The sequence below is a fragment of the Pangasianodon hypophthalmus genome, chromosome 1 (genome assembly GCF_027358585.1).
Source record: "Pangasianodon hypophthalmus isolate fPanHyp1 chromosome 1, fPanHyp1.pri, whole genome shotgun sequence".
NCBI lineage: Eukaryota > Metazoa > Chordata > Actinopteri > Siluriformes > Pangasiidae > Pangasianodon > Pangasianodon hypophthalmus.
In genome coordinates this window covers 22266831-22284609 of record NC_069710.1, presented here as the reverse complement: position 1 = coordinate 22284609, position 17779 = coordinate 22266831, and the positions used below count along the sequence as shown (strand labels likewise).

The following is a 17779-nucleotide window of genomic DNA, read 5'->3' as shown; positions in this document are numbered from 1 at the left end:
GCAGCATGGAGAATTAGTATCTAGTTTTGGATATACAGAGGCTGGATATACAAACACAGAAGGAAGCAGTGGCAAGGGGCTTGATGTGCTCACCCTGAACACTCTTTCACGTGCGTCATCACTAAAGCTGGGCTTCAGCAGCAGACAGTAGAGCTGCTCCACCCCCCAATCCAGTAGCACAGACAGAGCCTGAGGACTGCTCCTCAGCACAGTGTACAAAACATCCAACAGCATGATCGCCTGCAGACAGGCAGAGAGAGAGAGAGAGAGAGAGAGAGAGAGAGAGCTATTATAATTAAACAAATAGTATGTCTTGTGGCTAACAAAAAGGGAAGTGGTTAAGAATGTGAGAGAAAGAGAGAGACAGGAGAGAGAGATGTGTCATAAAGAAATAAACTCTGTTTATGCATCTGCTTCGTGCAGCCTCCAAGAAGACAGTGGTTAAGAATATATAAATATTACAGTAATAGTCACATAATATAAAATATATTTTAATCTATTCCAATATCAAAGAAATTTAATTTTAAGGCCTGAGTGTCATGGATAAGATCAAACAAAATAATCCATTTCCCTATACTTGAGATAAATGTTGCAGTAGGACAAAATAGAACAGAACAGAATAGAATAACAAAAAAACAGTAGATAGAACTGAAAGGAACAAAATAAAATAGAATAGAAGAGAATAGAATAGAATAGAATAGAATAGAATAAAACAGAAATGAGTAGGAATAGAATAGAATAGAATAGAACAGAATAGAATAGAATAGAATCAAGGACAGTTGCAGTCCTTCTCATTTAAGGAAGTGTAAATACTGTGACTTGAGAGACTTTAGAGGAAAGCAGAGAGAGAGAGAAGAGCTGAGGAAGAGACAGAGACAGCGTGTAACCTGCTGCTGGTCCTGTACTACTGCAGTGTAAGCTAGAATACTGTGCAGCTCCCTCGTCGTGGGAGACTTCAACAGGAAATCTTTCAGTAGATCAAAGAGCGATGTCTGCACTGTCTTCCTCTCATCTGACAGAGCACTGCCATCCTTCTCCACACTACACACACACACACACACACACACAAAAGAACATATTTCAAGTCCTCTTTTACAGTCTATCTTTTGTAACAGTGCTGTCTTGTGTTTGCAGTTATTACCTGTAGTGTGAGCGAATGGAGTCCAGGATGTACTGAACCCCATACTTTCTGCGTGTTCTCTGCTTGCCCTCCTTCAAGACAGAGGACAGATACTGCACGTGACCTACACACACACACACACACACACACACACACACACACACACACACACACACATACACTTTAAGGCTCATGGCCTTCTGCTTAATACTTTAATTAATCAGCTTTTGAGGTTTTACGTGCTGGTCAAAACCTAAAACAGTGTTTAAGGTTACATATTTCTACAGCAGAGTATTTCAGAGAGTCCAACTATACAAGAAAATTAATATGACTATTTTCGGAGCTTTTCTGGGTATTGTGTACTGGTAAATTGTTCCCAAAACAGAGTCATTAGTGGAATAGGCTGGACTGGCAGCATTTACCGAGGCAGACGGCAAAGTGACAGTGGCTCCAGATGCGGAAATCAAACAGGAGGTGCTGGTAGAGCAGAGACAGCAGAGTGCTGTTGCCATCACTGGAGACCTGCTCCAGCAGCAGCTGGCATGCCATCAACACACTCATATCCATCATAGTGCTGGGCACCTGACACAGAGAGAAAGTGAGAGTGAGACAGAAACAAAGCTATGGTAATGCGTGTCTGGCAGAAAATGAAACCTGTTTGTTGTGGCATGGTTACGTGATGGCAGAAGCAAACGTTTTAGACATCAATGAATGTGAGTCGTATTAAAGCCACAGACCTCTTCTCAACCCCATCTGATCCACAATGTCTGTCTGTCACCGGACATGCATACATATACTGGTAGAGGTGCGTTTGTGGGTCTGGGCAGCATGACATTAATCATTATTAATCATTAATAAATGCACTGTCAAATGTTTGTTAAAACACTGTACATTTAGCATTTTTGTTTAAATGATCTCATTTTTAATACTTTAAATTTGAAAATCTAACCAATGATTAGGTATAAGTGAATTATGAAAGTTTATTATTAAACTGTTTAGCAAAGAAATGTTTGCACATTTGACATTTGAAATGTTGACATTTGACATTTGAAATGACATTATTTAGAGCAATTTAGAGATACTTTAATATATATAATATTTTACAGTTAATAATAACATTGTCAAGTCTTTTATCTATGTGCTTATTGGGATTATCCTCCAAGTCCACCTGTCTTTAATAAAGTATCAGGATCTGAGAGCAAGCAGTTAATAAGTTTCAGAGAGTTACAGAGAATTAAGTTTCCTTATTTAACTGCTGTTCTGTATCATTTTGTTAGGTCTGTGGCAATAATAGTGATTAAACTTTAATAATAAAACATGTTCAAACACTTTTGTCTGGGAGTGTATGTCACGTTAAGACTTTTCTGAGCATGTCAAATTTATCGCCAGAAGAACCCCAAACATATTATTACAGTTTATACCACAGCAAGGTTGAATTCTTGAATCTGATTGGTCAGAAAGTGTGGATTAATTTTATATAACTGCATGGCTTGGACAGTATTTCCAGCTGTAATATAAATTATAGGTTTATATTAATGCATTCATTCACCAGGATGTATGGTACACTCCACATAATGTAAGGCTAATAATAAACAGATTTAAAAAAACATGTTTAACAAGGAAAGATGCATACTAGTTCATGTGGTGAAGTTTTTATTGCTGTAACATTTACGGAAACAGTCTCGGGTGTCAGGTGTAACGGTCAAGGCACTTTGTACACTCTCCTTGCATTTTATGTGAATGTATAAAAGCATGGTCTAGGAAAGGAATTCTTAAACTTAAACTGATAAAGAAATTCTTAAACTTAAAGGTTTTTCAACTGAAACTCCATGTATACTGCATCTACTACACATCTGTTATTACCATTGACAAGAGATTCAACACGTTTTCCTTTACTGAGAAAAGAAGAGAAAACCTGCTTTTAGTCTCAATTATATCAGATGTCTAAGATCATATATGTTTATATAAAACATATTTCTGAAGAACACTTTCAAGAATTCTTCAGTAAAGTATTTGTAAAGTTCTAATTCTGTATAATTTGTACTTTCAGACATGGGACTACTTCTTCAGAGGGAAGAAGTAGTGGTTTTATATTATATTATAATATACATTTTCCTATGCCTTTTTTTTTTTTTACTTTGAACTACAGTATGTTGAAAATGTTGGTAGAATATAATCACAAAAAAAAAAGAAAAACACAGCTTGACAAAAAAATACAGCTTGCCATGTTAACAAGAAGAGTGCTGTCCTCTTTCTAGAAGAATTTCATATAACTGACTGTTACAAAGACACCCAAGAATCCTTCTATAAATGTTAAATAAATGCCTTCTGACACAAAGCTTCACCATATCAATGATTTGGCATCTTTGTTAAAAAAAATCAGCATGGTAGTAGTCCATTTATGAATAGGTTAAAAGAATATGTATGGCGTCTGCTATACAAGTCCCTGTAAATGAGTTGCTACTATAAAAATGATAACGTATTAGAATGAGCCTTGTCAGAGCCATGCTGCTAGAGAAAATTAATTAATTAATTTTCTATTCAGGATCAGAATCAGGAATTCAACAGTGCTGTGGTATAACTAATTGAACATGTTGTACACTGAGAAAATGCCTTTATGTGCAGTGAATAGAGTATTTTTAGCCATACTGCCAGTGGGTGCTACCTTGCTGAGCATGGCTCCAATGATGGGCGGTCCATGGCACTGGAGGAGACTCTCTTGATTGACCGGGTGATTGCGCAGCATGTTCCTAACCATAAGGAGGAATGCGGCCACACTGTTCCTTTCTAAACGGCCCTCTGATGGAGTGAAGGAGAGAGAGAAAAAAATCCATGGTTAGAAAAGCGCAGGAATCGTATATCATATCAGTTTATAATGTGTGGTTTCCATTTATAGTTTACTAAAAATACCTCAGGCATAAATATCATGCATTTATAAAGTGCTACTGTATGTGCAGGGATGGTCCATTTGACATGAGTTACATGTTAAAATCATGACCTTGTGGCTCACCGTGTAGATTAACTATTACAGATTTGCACACTGTTTAGTGATTCTTCAGTGTGTCCATTTAATGATTTATAAGGATTTGTAGAGCTGCTGACTGCATAACTTAGCCAAATGCACCCATGGAAAAGCTGAACCCTTTACACTAACTAAACATGTTATGTATATGAGTATTCCTGAGCATTACATATTCCTTATTCTCCCTACATTTTTCTGAGGACAAGAATAGGCATGAAAAGTTGATACAGATCCACTTAGAGTCTGCACTATTACTAACCACAGGATTTTCCCAGGGGGAGCAGCATGCCTGCAGGACCCCTGGAGGAGGTCAGATCTGGTCCCAGCAGGTCAGAGGTCTCCTGCCCAGCAGTCTCACCTTGCTCCAGCACACACACCTGCTCTAGCAGGGGCAGCAGAGCCCCCATTCCACCCACACAGTTCAGCACGTCCTACACAAAAACAACCAGGGGCAGGGTTAAATAAATGCAAGAATACAGGATACACTCCCTCATGTTCTGTGTTTTGCTTAATGCTGACGAATTACTACCCAGCCCCCTGCATGTTGCCATGTAAACAGTAAAGCGTTTGGACCTTTACGTCCCAGTTGACAACCCTGTGTCCGGTTAGTCTGCCGTCATACATATGGTTGGGGGATAGATCCAGACAGATCTGGTTTTTAAAGGCCTGCAAGATACAAAACACACAACAGAAAATCTTAAAGCATTTCATACCACAGGGCTGCTGAATTTTTAAATTTCATTAGTCACAAGATGATAATTAATTATCTATTACAGCAGCTCTTACAGGCAAATCACAGGTTTAAATTAATGTGATCATTCTAATACTTTATTGGTTTTTATAGTAACAGCTAATTCCCCATCTAATCATTGATATGGTTTCTTTAAGAAAGGACTGAAGGAGTCTTGGGTGTCAAAGCCTTGTAACATTCAGTCAGTATTCCACCATGGGAAAGTCTTCAGGAAAGAGGACTTTGCACTTTCCTGTTTCTCAGTAAAATAACAAGCTGTGCTTTTGTTATTGACTTTAAGAGAGACATAAACAAGCCTGGTGAGGGAATTAATGTTGTAGCTGTTATAACACAAGTGATAACAGGATCTAACTTGTCTTGTGGATGTTCCGTAACAGCAAATGTAACTGTAAATCAATATACACTATTGTGTCATTTTTTTAATTAATAATAAAAAAATCATAATTATTGGCAAACTGTTGTGATATAAGAGGAACATTTTGGGATGTGCTGTTATAGAAAAATAATCCATTTCACAGTGGGAATGGCATCACACCACGCTGTTGTTGATCTTCATAAATAAATAAATAAATAAGTACATATATAATCTAATAGCAGGTACTGTATGCATGCACTAGCTGTGAATACACTGCGTGACAATCTCTCTTTGCTAGCAAAATGGTCAGTAGTGAAGAAATGGGACTGATCGTACCTGAGGTGTGTAGTACAACAGGAGTTTACTGCAGAGCTCTGACAGTTCTCCATCTGCTTTATACAGGGACACACTATTGGGACCTGAATCAGAAAAGCAGAGAGCTGAACACTAAAGTATCATATATAGAAGCGATACATTATGATGATTTATCATATTTTAATCAAAACCACAGTTTTGGCTTCCTCAGTTAAATAAACACAATCAACAGAAATACTAGAGAAATAAATGTAGCTATTTAGCTTAGGTTAGATATCAGTTTACTGACTCTGATCCATTAAATCACGAGTTCCACATTCATATGGTTTATAGTTAACAGCATGCCGTGTTTTAGCACAATTATTTATTTATTTTCAGTCTAATTTTGTTTACATTCAGCACCAAAATATATGCACAAGTAATATGTATGAAGACTAGAAAAGTTGGTTGCTGTTGATTTAAAATGATGCAATAAAAAAAAATTATTTCAATATTTTATATATGAGAAAATTATCTCAATACTCAGAAAATGAATTATGATTATTATTTAAGGCATTATCATGCAGCACTACTATGTGGCTGGCTTATGCTATTTGTGTGTGAGAATGTTTGAGTATTTGTGTGCACATGTGGGTGTGTCATACCATTTCTTTGCAAGTCGCGTTTATTATATTGCTATTGTACACAGCTATGGACATTTGTGTGTGTGTGTGTGTGTGTGTGCAAAACTCTCACCAGCCATATAGAGTGTGCGTATCTGTGCTGGCTGCAGTGCTTCGTGGCAGATGAAGGCGGTGGCCAGCAGGCCATCCAGCGATGACGGTGAGCCCCACTCTGTGTCCTGTAGTCCTGCGGGAATGGTGTAGACAGGGACATCTCTGCCCAAACCCCAGCGTCCTCCCCCTCCTGCAGCAAACGAGGCTGGGAAAGACTGAGAGCGGGTGAGAGCCGGAGGGCCAGTGGACACAGGGAACGCCAGCTCAGATGAGTGTACCGGGGGAGGCAGAGTCGGGGAGGTGGTGGTAGTGGTGGTGCGGTGACCCGCTGAACCAATACAGCAGGACGTAAAAGGCTGGAAGATGGAGACGGAAATTTAGATCAGTTAAACTTAGTTACGATTAATGTATTGCATCATGCTTAAGACAATTCATTAATCATAATAAGTCATAATTATTGGACAGCATAGAGGAAGAAATATTTAATTATATGATGTGTCAGCAAAACAGATGCCATAATATCAGATTCTGGCACTATATTTGTATCTTATTTTATCCTCCTTACCTCACTGAGAGTAGGGAAGCGCAGCTGTGCTGTCTTACATGAGCTTCCATCCACATAGATAGTGACCAGATTTTGTCCAAACGGCCTTCGACCGGAGATGTGGACTATAGCTAAAGAGTGCTGAAGAAAATAGAAACAGCATATTTACAAAGTGCTTTACATGCACTAGGCATGCATATTTGTGCGTGTGGTACATAGCATGTACTTCACTTACCCAGGCACCATCGTTGAGGGGCATCTCAGGCAGTGAAATAGCCATGTACTCCTTCTTGGTGCACACAGCCACCACCAGCACTCCCTCCATGGTGAAGAAAGCCTCGAACCCTGTCCCACTTGCCGTGAAGAAGCTAGGAGAATCATTTAGAAATTGTCTTACGTTTTTATGAGGACCATTACATATATAGACCAGACAGTCTGGTATAGCATGATATTGTATATAGTAATAAATAGTAGAAAATAAAATAGTACTAGTAAATAAAGAGTAATAAATCAGTGATCTGACAGTTTGCAATTATTTCCTGAGTCATACAGTGCCACAAGTACTAAACAAGGATACAGATAGTCTTGTATTTAGATTAGTAATCACGTACATTGTCATGTCATAATGCACTGTGTTATAGAAATGTGTTTTAAAAACCCACAGATAGCATTCAGAGCAACATCGTATTTTCTTTATGGAACACCATCAATATTAATGTAATAATTAATATATCTGTACACAAAAACAAACCCACCTGTAGAGCTGTTTGCGGCGAGGGCCCTTGGTCATGCGGAGTGTATTATCAGGGACGGTGACGTGCGACTCAGAGTGGTGCTGCTGCACTGGAGGAGGGAAGTTGGTGTTGAGGCATAACCAGGCGTGAAAGGCAAAGCCGTTACCCGGCCAGCGGTGGATAGCGGGGACCATGATGCCAGCCATGGGCGGGGTGAGGTCAAAGTACTGCAGAGCACTGGTGCCTGTGTGGGCGTGGGCAGCCATTGCAGCGAGTGCCCGTACGGTACGAGTGCAGTAGGGATGAGGTGGTGAGCCCGGGTTTGTACGAAACAGTCTCAGGAGGCTCTTCAGGTGATGAGGGCGCAGTGAGAGTGAGCCGAGCTCCTGCACCAGGCCCAACAGAGAGTCTGCACACTGGCGCTCAAGTCGCTCGGGACCCTGGTTCAGCACATCCAGCACAGCGTCCACCAAGCCGGCTTCCACGGCCACAGAGCGGCACGCCAGAGAACCACGACACACGGCCAACAGCCATTCGCACACCAGCAGCTGCAGAGAGCGAGAACCTAGCTCGGGAAGCCACTGCAGAAGCAGGAGCAGGGGCTGCTCGTTACTGATTCCCAGCGGGACAGCCTGGTAGTGCTCTCCTTCTACTGCCTGCAGACGGGTGGGGAGATAAGAGAGGATAGTGGGCAAGGGAGAAAGAGTGAAAGAGACATGGACAGAGAGAGTGAGAAAGGGACAACATGAGAAGAGAGTGAATGAGAGAAATGAAAGAAAAAGAAGAAAGAGTAAAGGTGGAAACAGGAAAGGAGAGATAAGTTCAGTTCATATTCATTTCAAGGTCACATTCTGTTTCATCTGAACTGTGAGCGAGTTCACGTACCATGTTCATGAGCTCCTGGAGGAGCCTTTTGGTCGGCTGACCTTGACTTTTTAAAACATCAAAGAGCTGAGAGTATCCTATGCGCTCCTTAAACACCTCCTGCAAAGGAAAGCCAACAGAAAAATACACTCTCATACCCTAAACAAAAAATAGAGGAACATTGTGATTTTACAAAAGCAGCAAACTCATGGACATGTATTTCACTGTCAACTTCACTTCATATAAACATAAAACCACTGACAGCAATTACCAAATATTAAAACATTAAGAAAATCCTTCATAGGGCACCATTCAGGCACTGTGGTTTCATATCATTAGTTTAAACAATGTTGATATGATAAGCTATAGCCACTTCTCCTCTGTATGTTTACCAAGCTTTCAAACCCTCTCAAATATCAGCACTTAAGTACTGATGAAAAAGCTCAGAGAGCTAAATGAGTAGAAGGGTTATAGAGCTTCAACGGCATGTATGATAAATGCAGAAAAGAAAGGGGGATTTGATGTAGGGATGAAGTAGCTGAGGTGTGTGTGTATGTGGTGTGTGTGGATGAGTAAGACTAAGAGCACACATACCTTGGCAGATGGCGAGCTGCTCATGATGGCAGTAAGGACTCCAATGGCATGTACGGTAATGCAGTCAGAACCTTTTTCCCAGACCTACAAACACACACATGAGCTGAGCTGCCAGTTTATGACATACACCTACCAAGCTACAATGACTTTCTGATTGTAGCCCAGCACCTCTGATGTGGCTGTTACACTTATAGCTGCGCTGTACACATTACCATGCCACAACCCTGTCAGTGTCACCACTCAGCGGTGGTCCTGTGATACACTCTTTCCACTGACAGATACATTGGTACGTGTGCGATGCACGGCAACAGATGGGCTACGGTTAGTAACTGGACACAAAGTAACTGATAAAATGGCCACTGAGTGTATCTATATCTAATAAACTGTAAATCCAGTGTACATATACACACACAGGATATTTCCATTATGTGTGTTACTGTGGCTAAATAATTATATGCATAAGTCTTTTCTTCACAGTGGGCCTCATCTTTTAGTAAACTTGCGTGTTAATGTGATAACAGAACTAAAAATTCCCACCAGATTTACAAAGGACTCGGTAATGCTGATTTTCTTCTTATTCACGTGTAAATGCCTATAAAGTACTAAGTCTAATTTGTCATAATTTACACTTCTCAACACTTCTTGTCTCCTGAGCCTGACACTTAGAACTTTACACTTCAGCCCACACTTTGCAATTCTTTTTAATTATTTATCTAAATCTGTTTTATGTAGAATGTTTTCTACTTTATTTACATATCTCTTCTACATCTTTCATTTCCTCCTTATCTTTTATTTTGCTTTTAGCTATGTGAGGCGCTTTGATTTGCCTTTGTGTATTAAATGTACTATAGAAATAAACCTGTCTTGCCTGGCCATGCCTTGATTTATGATTTGAAGCTGATCAATCAAAGTTCTTGTGGGATATAAACATTTTCTGGACTAACTGGATTTTCATGAATATCATAGTCCTTGTATACGTGCTCTTCATGAATACATGTGTTCATATCCAGTTTGATAAATGAGGCCTAATGTCAAAATGATCATATATTCCTTTCAACATGGAGATTTTGTTTTCCATTTAGAGCTAAACACACACACACACACACACACATACAAAGAGTCAAAATATGAAAGGCATATGATAAGATTTTCCAACACTGATCAGCCATCACCAAAAACATATCCCGTCTCTCCATGTAAGACAAGTTACATAAGACAGCACATGCAACAAACCCATGAGCCATTGCAGGAAAACATGAACAGTGACACAACTATACACAGATCTCTAGGTAACACATACACAGACATGTTCACACCAAATGTAAACCCATGCACCCAAGCACACCAAACGCTCGCCAACAGTAAACTCTCCCTCCATATCTGAACAAAGGCTAAAAGAAAGGCTCCATTTCTTGTTTTTTCCTGTGTGCATGTTTGCAGGTCTGTGTGTGCAGCAGGACTGCATGCACACAGATATTTGTTGATAAGAAAAAAAATGTGAGCAATCTGTATGTTTGTGTGTGTAAGTGTGCGTGTGTTCGTGTGTGTGTAATGAGGAGGGTGAGCTTCCTGTGGACGGGCCCTCAGGGGAAAGTACCTGCTCCACTTCAGCTTCTGTGAGCAAACGCATGGTGAGGTCACACTGAGCCTCATACTCTGTTCTACCCCTGCTGCTTTGATAGAGCTGCAGTGTGTGCAGACATGAACACACACACATACACACAAACATGAAAAACACACATAATGAACACAGACAGTCAGAAACATGTTCAGCAGTAGGCACTTTTTTTTTAGCAAAAAAATGAACCGTAGAAAATGAAGAGAGGTGAAAATGAGAGAAAAGAAAAGAAAAGAAAAGAAAAGAGACTCTTCCTAATCCTGAGTTTACATTATTACCACATGGCTACCCGTCTTTCAAAACCATACTGTTGAAATACATAACAGAACTTACAACCTACTCACTCTCAACTCCTTTCTCCCTGGCTGTTTTTTCTTCCTTATATACACATGGAAATGTTATCTATCTGTACATATTGTATATGTCAAATTTAACCAGTAAAGACAGACAGATACACAGATTGACAGTTAAATACAGCTCAGTGCAAAGGTGGAGATGATCCAAAAGCAGCAGAGAGGATATGAAAGAGCTTGGAGCTAGTTATAAACACAAAATGTGGGCACAACGGTTATTAGGAGGATATTTATATCACTTTAAGAAAGGGAGTGCAAACTTTTTTTTTTAACTGATACTGTTTAGATTTACTGTGAAACCTAACCTAAATCTCTTGGTATAGAATGAATTTCCTTGTCTGTATTTTGTCCTAGTGGCATACAAACTTTTGCTCTGAACGGTAGACAGATAGACAGACAGAGAGACCAACAGACTAGCAAATGGCTAGGTACAAGTAGATGTACCTAATGTACTGGCAACTTAGTGAAGACATATTAATATTTAAAAATTTCAATCCTATTTCAGGGTCGTGCATTTCTGCCCTGGCCTTGAACATGTGAACTCTGAGTTTTGCCTACAGCACAACAGTGTGTCGAGAACATTGCAGAGAATCTGTGCTCACAGAGAACACACTTCTGTGAGAGTGTGTACACTGACCTTGCTGTTCTGGATGAGCCGGAGTATGTGCTCGAAGCAGTTATTGTTCAGAAAAATGGCCTGCAGCACGGGTCGGTCGGGACACTGCAGGATCTCTGGGATGGCATCTACAGGAGAACACACTGTTATTTACAGCCATGCACTAAACTGAATTTGGATTGAAGCTCTAGTGAACAATTTTGGCGAAAGTTAGCTAAAGCTCTCTGTTTTGAAACTCAAAATTTAACCAAATACAGCCCTTCCCTTCAGGGTTCGTTTCAAAGCCGTATCTCCAAAACACAAATCTTGGCTAGATGCTAGCGCAGGATAGAAAGCTTTCCAGAACGCTTACGATCCTGATTGGGTGGATGTTGGTCTTCCATGTACAGTGGATATAAAAAGTCTAGACATTCCTGTAAAAATAGCAGGCATTTGTTATTAAAAAAAAATAAAACCAAGATAAATCATGTCAGATCTTTTTCTACCTTTAATGTGATACAACGACCAACAAAAAAGTGAAAAACAAATAGAAACGTTTTAGGAAAAAAAGGAATAAGAAATAATTTTGTCATGGGCATGTGACTGTGTTCAGAACGAACCAATGACATTCAAACTCATGTTCGAAAATAATTATCATACAGCTGTCATTAAGTGATTCTGATTAACCCCAAATAAAGATCCAGTGTTTCTGTAGGAATTTCTTGACATTTTCTTGGTTTCATCTGACTGTTGAAGCCATGGCCCTCAAAAAGATTACAAAGCATGTACAGAATCTCACTGCAGGACAGTATCAGAAGAGGGGTACAAAAAAAATTTCCAAAACATTACATATAATATGGAACACCATGAAGGCCATCACCAAGTGGAGAAAATGGGGTACCATGGTGAAGAACCAAGAAAAGGACATCCTCCAAAATAGAGAAATTGACAAAAAGAAACTTATCAGGGAGTCTGCCAAGAGACCTACAGCAACATTAAAGGAGCTGCAGGAATATCTGGCAAGTACTGATTACTCTCTGCATGTGAGAACAATGTCTTGTATTCTTCACATGTCTGGGCTACGGGGTAGGGTGGCAAGCTGGAAGCCCTTTCTCACAGAAAAAAAATAATAAAACATCCTAAATCACCCCAAACCATGTGGCAAAAATGTGTTATAGTAAAATATAAGTTTGGCACAAAAACATATCACAAGCTTATCACCCAAAGAACTCCATACCAACAGTGAAGCATGGTGGTGCTAGCACCATGCTATGCGGCAACATCTCTACAGCTGGGACTGGGGCTCCTGTTAATATAGAGGGAATCATGAATAGCTCCAAATACCCATCTATTTTGGCACAAAACCTGCAGGCCTCTGTTAGACTACTAAAGATGAAGAAAATTTTCAATATCCAGCGCAATAACAACCCAAAGCACAAACACGAGTCAACAAAGGAATGGCTTTGATCAATGTTTTGGAATGACCCAGTCAGAGCCCAGGATCTAAATCCTATAGAAAACCTGTGGAATGACTTGAAGAGGGCTGTGCACAGGAGATCCCCTCACAATCTGATAGATCTGGAGCATTTTTGCATGGAAGAGTGGAACAAAATTCCTAAACCAAGAGGTTGGCAGACTCTTACTCAGAAACATTGAGTGCTGTATTACAAGCAAAAAGTGCTGTAACAAAGTATTAGTTAAGGGGTATGCACACTTATGCAACCAGGTTATTGTAAGTTTTTACTTTTCTTTTTTCCTCTAAAATGTTTCTATTTGTTTTTCACTTGAATATTACTGGTTGCTATATCACATTAAAAATAGAAAAAGATCTGACATGATTTATCTTGGTTTAAATCTTTATTTCACGAAAACCTGCAATTTTAACGAGGGTGTGTAGACTTTTTATATCTACTCTCGCTGATCTTTTCTCCAATCACAAACAACAGAGTTTTTGCTCTCAGAACTGGTTTCAGAAATTGCATAAGAACTTTGCCAAATATAAATATCCCTTCAAATCAGTGCTTACATTACACTGTCCCTGTACAGTAATAAAGAGGAAATAGTGTGTAGTGCCATTGGAGAAGTGATCAGATGGAAAGGCGAACAGAAGAACATCTGTTTAAATTCACTTCTCTATTTCTCCACATGAAGAAACGGACCCTGTAACACTGGGGGGGATCAGTAGATCATTATCTGATTCTTTTCTTTTTTTTTTTTTTTTTTTTTTTTTTTTGAGGCAGGGCAGCTCCAAAGTGAGTCTGCAGGGTGGGGCAACCCTGAATAGAGCTAAAAAAAAAAAAAAGGAAACAGCTAAAAAAAGATGAAAGATTTTGACCAAAACCATTCTTCTTTGACATTTCTGCTTTAAGGAGACAAACACAAATAATAAATGCAGTCAGTCTTCCTAAAGAAGTCCTAAAGAACCTTGCTAGCTACGTGCGCTTTTATCATGATTTGAAGTTTTTGGAGAGTTACATGCCATATGGAAGTGGACATAATCCTAATCAATTCCATTTGTAATCAGATACTGTCAAAAAAATGCTGTGGTGCTACTGCTCCCACAAATCATCATCAAAACAGAGAAGAGCGCTTATACACTCTGTACAGACAACAGTGGACAAAGTTTTAAAATGCTGATCTAATAAAAAGACATTAATGAGATACATGTAAAGGTTTTTCCCATGCTCACACACAAATACTATATTACAGTGATGTTTAGGACAGTGTGACAGTGTATTGATGACGCAAGATAAATGATGGTCGATAAGCTCTGACATGAGCATGTGTGTTAAGCTTCTCTTACTGAGCATGTGCGTTTGCAGGGTGATGATGCTCTCCTCCCAGGCTAGGCCGTCTCCCTGCTCGCTCACTGGCGGTCTGTTCCAGTTGAGCAGCTGGAAATAGTTGTTGAGGACGGTCTTAATCTCCACCTGCCTTTCGGCGGGGCTGCTGCAGTGCAGCAGGTGGATCATGGCAGTCAGGCAGCGCAGTGTGAGGCATAACACTTGTGGGTCCTTGGGCTCATCTTGGGCAGGACGGAGGCACCAGGAGCGCAGCACAGACATGAGATCCTCCACGGCATGGGGTGTGATGGAGAGCAGGCCATTCTTCTATACACACACACACACACACACACACACACACACAGCATGTACTGTTAGAGAACATTTCAGTCAACATAAAGCAGTCTGGGAGAGGGGGTGGGTATAGTGTGGGTTACCTTGCACCCGCTGGTGACGGCGCCCTGTAGATGCACCAGCCGCAGCAGCAGAGGATCGGGAATTCGCTCGCTCTCCTGCAGGCAGTCTGTACACACAGCCAGGACCAAATATGCATTCAATGTAAAAAGATAGTAAAATTAAAGCAGAGTATACAAAATGTCTATAGGAACAAGGCGATTCAGACAAAATTCCTTCACCAGATTTGCAGTGCTTCTGCAGCTGTAGGAGGTGATGTTTGATGGTCATATGTATCTATATTCATTTATATGTGTTACATATTCACATTAACACACTCACATATGCCACACATTTTCAGGATCAGTGAGCAGCTGTGCACTTGCTCTTGGATGGGACAAATTTGAAGCACATAAACAAGAGGACGTTCCAAATCCTAACACCTATGGCTGGAAGATCTGGGTAAAATATCTAATTTTTTTGGACCAAAATTATGATATGTGTTTCAATATCAAGAACTACATAAATTCAAAAATCAAACACCTGCCAAGAATAATTTCAAACTTGTCTGGTTCCTACATGAATACCATCAGATAAAATCATATATATATATATATATATATATATATATATATATCTATATATATATATATATATATATCAGAACACAAGATCTTACATAAAGATGTGGTTCAAATAAATAATAAGGTGATGATTAATGAGATGTGGGGTCATAACGACAAGGTACAGTGAGGTCCATAAGTATTTGGACAGTGACACAATATTTGCAATTTTCTCTATATACCACCACAATGGATTTGTCTAAATGGAGGGACTCCGGAAAAATGGCTGTAATTCCTAAATGATTAATGCACTACTTTCTTTAAACCCCTTGAATTAAAGCTGAAAGTCTACACTCCAATCACATCTTGGTTCATTTCAAATCCATTGTGGTGGTGTACAAAGGCAAAATTACAAAAATTGCGTCACTGTCCAAATACTTATGGACCTGTGTGTGTGTATGTGTGTGTGTATATGTTTAAAGATTGACAGAAAAGGTAGGAGCGTGTGGTGTACCATGAAAGAATGCAGGTAGCTCCTCTGGAAGGGTGAGAGGTGAGAATTTATATTTGCTCCTTTCCAGCATGCTGACCTCCTCACTGAGACACACAAACATAATAATGTCATTTACACACTTATCCACACACCAAGTGTACGTTAACATGTGTTGAATCGGACAGCTCATGAGTGCAGTATTTTTATGAGCAGCATACCCACAGATCTGGGTGATGGTGCATTTGTGTGTGTGTGTGAGTGTGTATGTTTATTACTGGCAAGACTCACGAAGGGGCCTGCTCATCTCCCACACATTCCTGATATGGGTTAATACCCTGCCCCTTTCACACACACACACACACACACACACACACACACACACACACGCTCACCCTGCTTGCCGTCTCCTCCATGTCTGATAAGGGTCAAAGAGGTTTTCACAGAGCAGTAGGCAGTGCTGTGCCACTGACTGCAGAGTGCTTTGCTCCTCGGGCTTCTTCTTTATCTGGAACACACCCAAACATACCACACCCACATTCCACGCCTTTTAAACACAGATTTACATGAGTTTTGTAAATGGCTTGAGTGTGCTTAGTGTTTATCACAAAAACAGCAACAAGAAAGCTCAGAAGGATGAACTCATTTTTCCACCTTTGTTCAAAAAAAGTAATTTAAAACATCTTGCTTTTTATGATATTAAAATAAGCATGTGATGAATTCTTTCATTAAACAGACAAAGCTTAATGCATATGACATATATACAATTTAATACTATTCTTTAAAAAACAGCAAAAAGAAAAACCTAATACCTAGCACTATGTAGCATTATGTTCGTAGCACTATGTTTGTAGCATTTGTTACAAACATACTGCTACAAAATGGTGAATGTGTACCTGATTCAGACAGTAGTTTAACAGCTTGATGGTCTCAAGCACAAAGCCGGGGGTCTTGTCAGAGTCAATATTCTCCATGTTCCTGCAAGTTCATTCACAGTTAGTTCAAACACAAATCTACTGTTCCCACCCATTGTTGACACTGTGCTTGTCAAACCAGTTCCAAGAACAAAGCCCGAAACAGCACAAGATTCTTCAACAGCAAGTAAAATCCAACCAACAATAACGAGTAGGTCATTTTATTTCACCTACAGAACCATTCACAGGAACATCAGTATTGTGTTAAACTGCTTCCACATTTCTCACCCTAGCAAAAACATCACTAATTCCTCTAATTCTCTGAATTTCACACTTAGTAAGAGCAGTGCTGCATTTAACTTCAGACACTTAAGTGTGACTCATCGAACATTAATAAAAGGAACCAGTTCCTGTGTTATTCAGGCCTTGATACAGAAAAGGTGCAAAGTACAATCACTAGAGGTGTACTGAACTCCAGCAGAAAAACAAAACGCAGTACGTGTAACACTAGTGAACCCTTGCCTGCAGGTGATGATGAAGAACTTGATGAGGAGCAGTGGGTGAGGCGTGCTGTTGTTCTGCTCCTGACCGGACAGGTGCAGGACGCTGTGCCACAGCTGGGTTCCCAGGAACACGAGAAAATCCCGCGGCACGACAGGCACCTCAGCATTCCACTCCTCCAGACTACAGACATATGGACAGTAGTTACTGTATGAGCTAAGATATAATATTATGGACATGATGCAGGGTTTGAAGAAATGGAGATATAGAATACTGTGAACAGACAGGGGAGAAAGAGCATGGCCAGTTTTGGTCTCTTGTCTCCTGACCACAGATAGAAGTGCGAGCTCTGGACGATACAGCAAATGTTTTTTTTAATTGTACGACTCAGGAGCAAGACATTGTGAATGATTTGATTTATACACATTCCTTTAGGATATGATCAGGGATGAGAAAAACAACAGGAGTCACTTAATTATTTAAAGCACTAGAGAGCAATTGTGGGTAGGAGTTTTTAGGTAAACACCAAGGATCTGTGACTGACACCATTTCCA

General features: G+C 39.9%; 1 protein-coding gene across 4 annotated transcripts in view; it reads right to left on the bottom strand.

Annotated features, from left to right (window-relative positions):
* Window positions 1-17779, bottom strand: part of nbeal2 (neurobeachin-like 2) — a 61043-nt gene that overhangs the window by 26143 nt on the left and 17121 nt on the right. For 3 of the 4 annotated variants that reach the window (XM_053233509.1, XM_053233505.1, XM_053233510.1), the window contains exons 3-24: window positions 17253-17408; window positions 16707-16794; window positions 16206-16318; window positions 15835-15917; window positions 14802-14887; window positions 14385-14691; window positions 11624-11730; window positions 10613-10699; window positions 9016-9099; window positions 8443-8541; window positions 7579-8213; window positions 7059-7191; window positions 6845-6964; window positions 6299-6635; window positions 5585-5667; window positions 4716-4808; window positions 4402-4573; window positions 3786-3919; window positions 1543-1702; window positions 1142-1244; window positions 888-1041; window positions 94-240 (exon numbers count right to left, since the gene is read on the bottom strand). In XM_053233509.1, the coding sequence (XP_053089484.1) occupies window positions 94-240; window positions 888-1041; window positions 1142-1244; window positions 1543-1702; window positions 3786-3919; window positions 4402-4573; window positions 4716-4808; window positions 5585-5667; window positions 6299-6635; window positions 6845-6964; window positions 7059-7191; window positions 7579-8213; window positions 8443-8541; window positions 9016-9099; window positions 10613-10699; window positions 11624-11730; window positions 14385-14691; window positions 14802-14887; window positions 15835-15917; window positions 16206-16318; window positions 16707-16794; window positions 17253-17408 (3481 nt within the window). The remainder of the gene's footprint in view (window positions 1-93; window positions 241-887; window positions 1042-1141; window positions 1245-1542; window positions 1703-3785; window positions 3920-4401; window positions 4574-4715; window positions 4809-5584; window positions 5668-6298; window positions 6636-6844; window positions 6965-7058; window positions 7192-7578; window positions 8214-8442; window positions 8542-9015; window positions 9100-10612; window positions 10700-11623; window positions 11731-14384; window positions 14692-14801; window positions 14888-15834; window positions 15918-16205; window positions 16319-16706; window positions 16795-17252; window positions 17409-17779) is intronic. The other variant, XM_053233515.1, reaches the window with a different exon arrangement.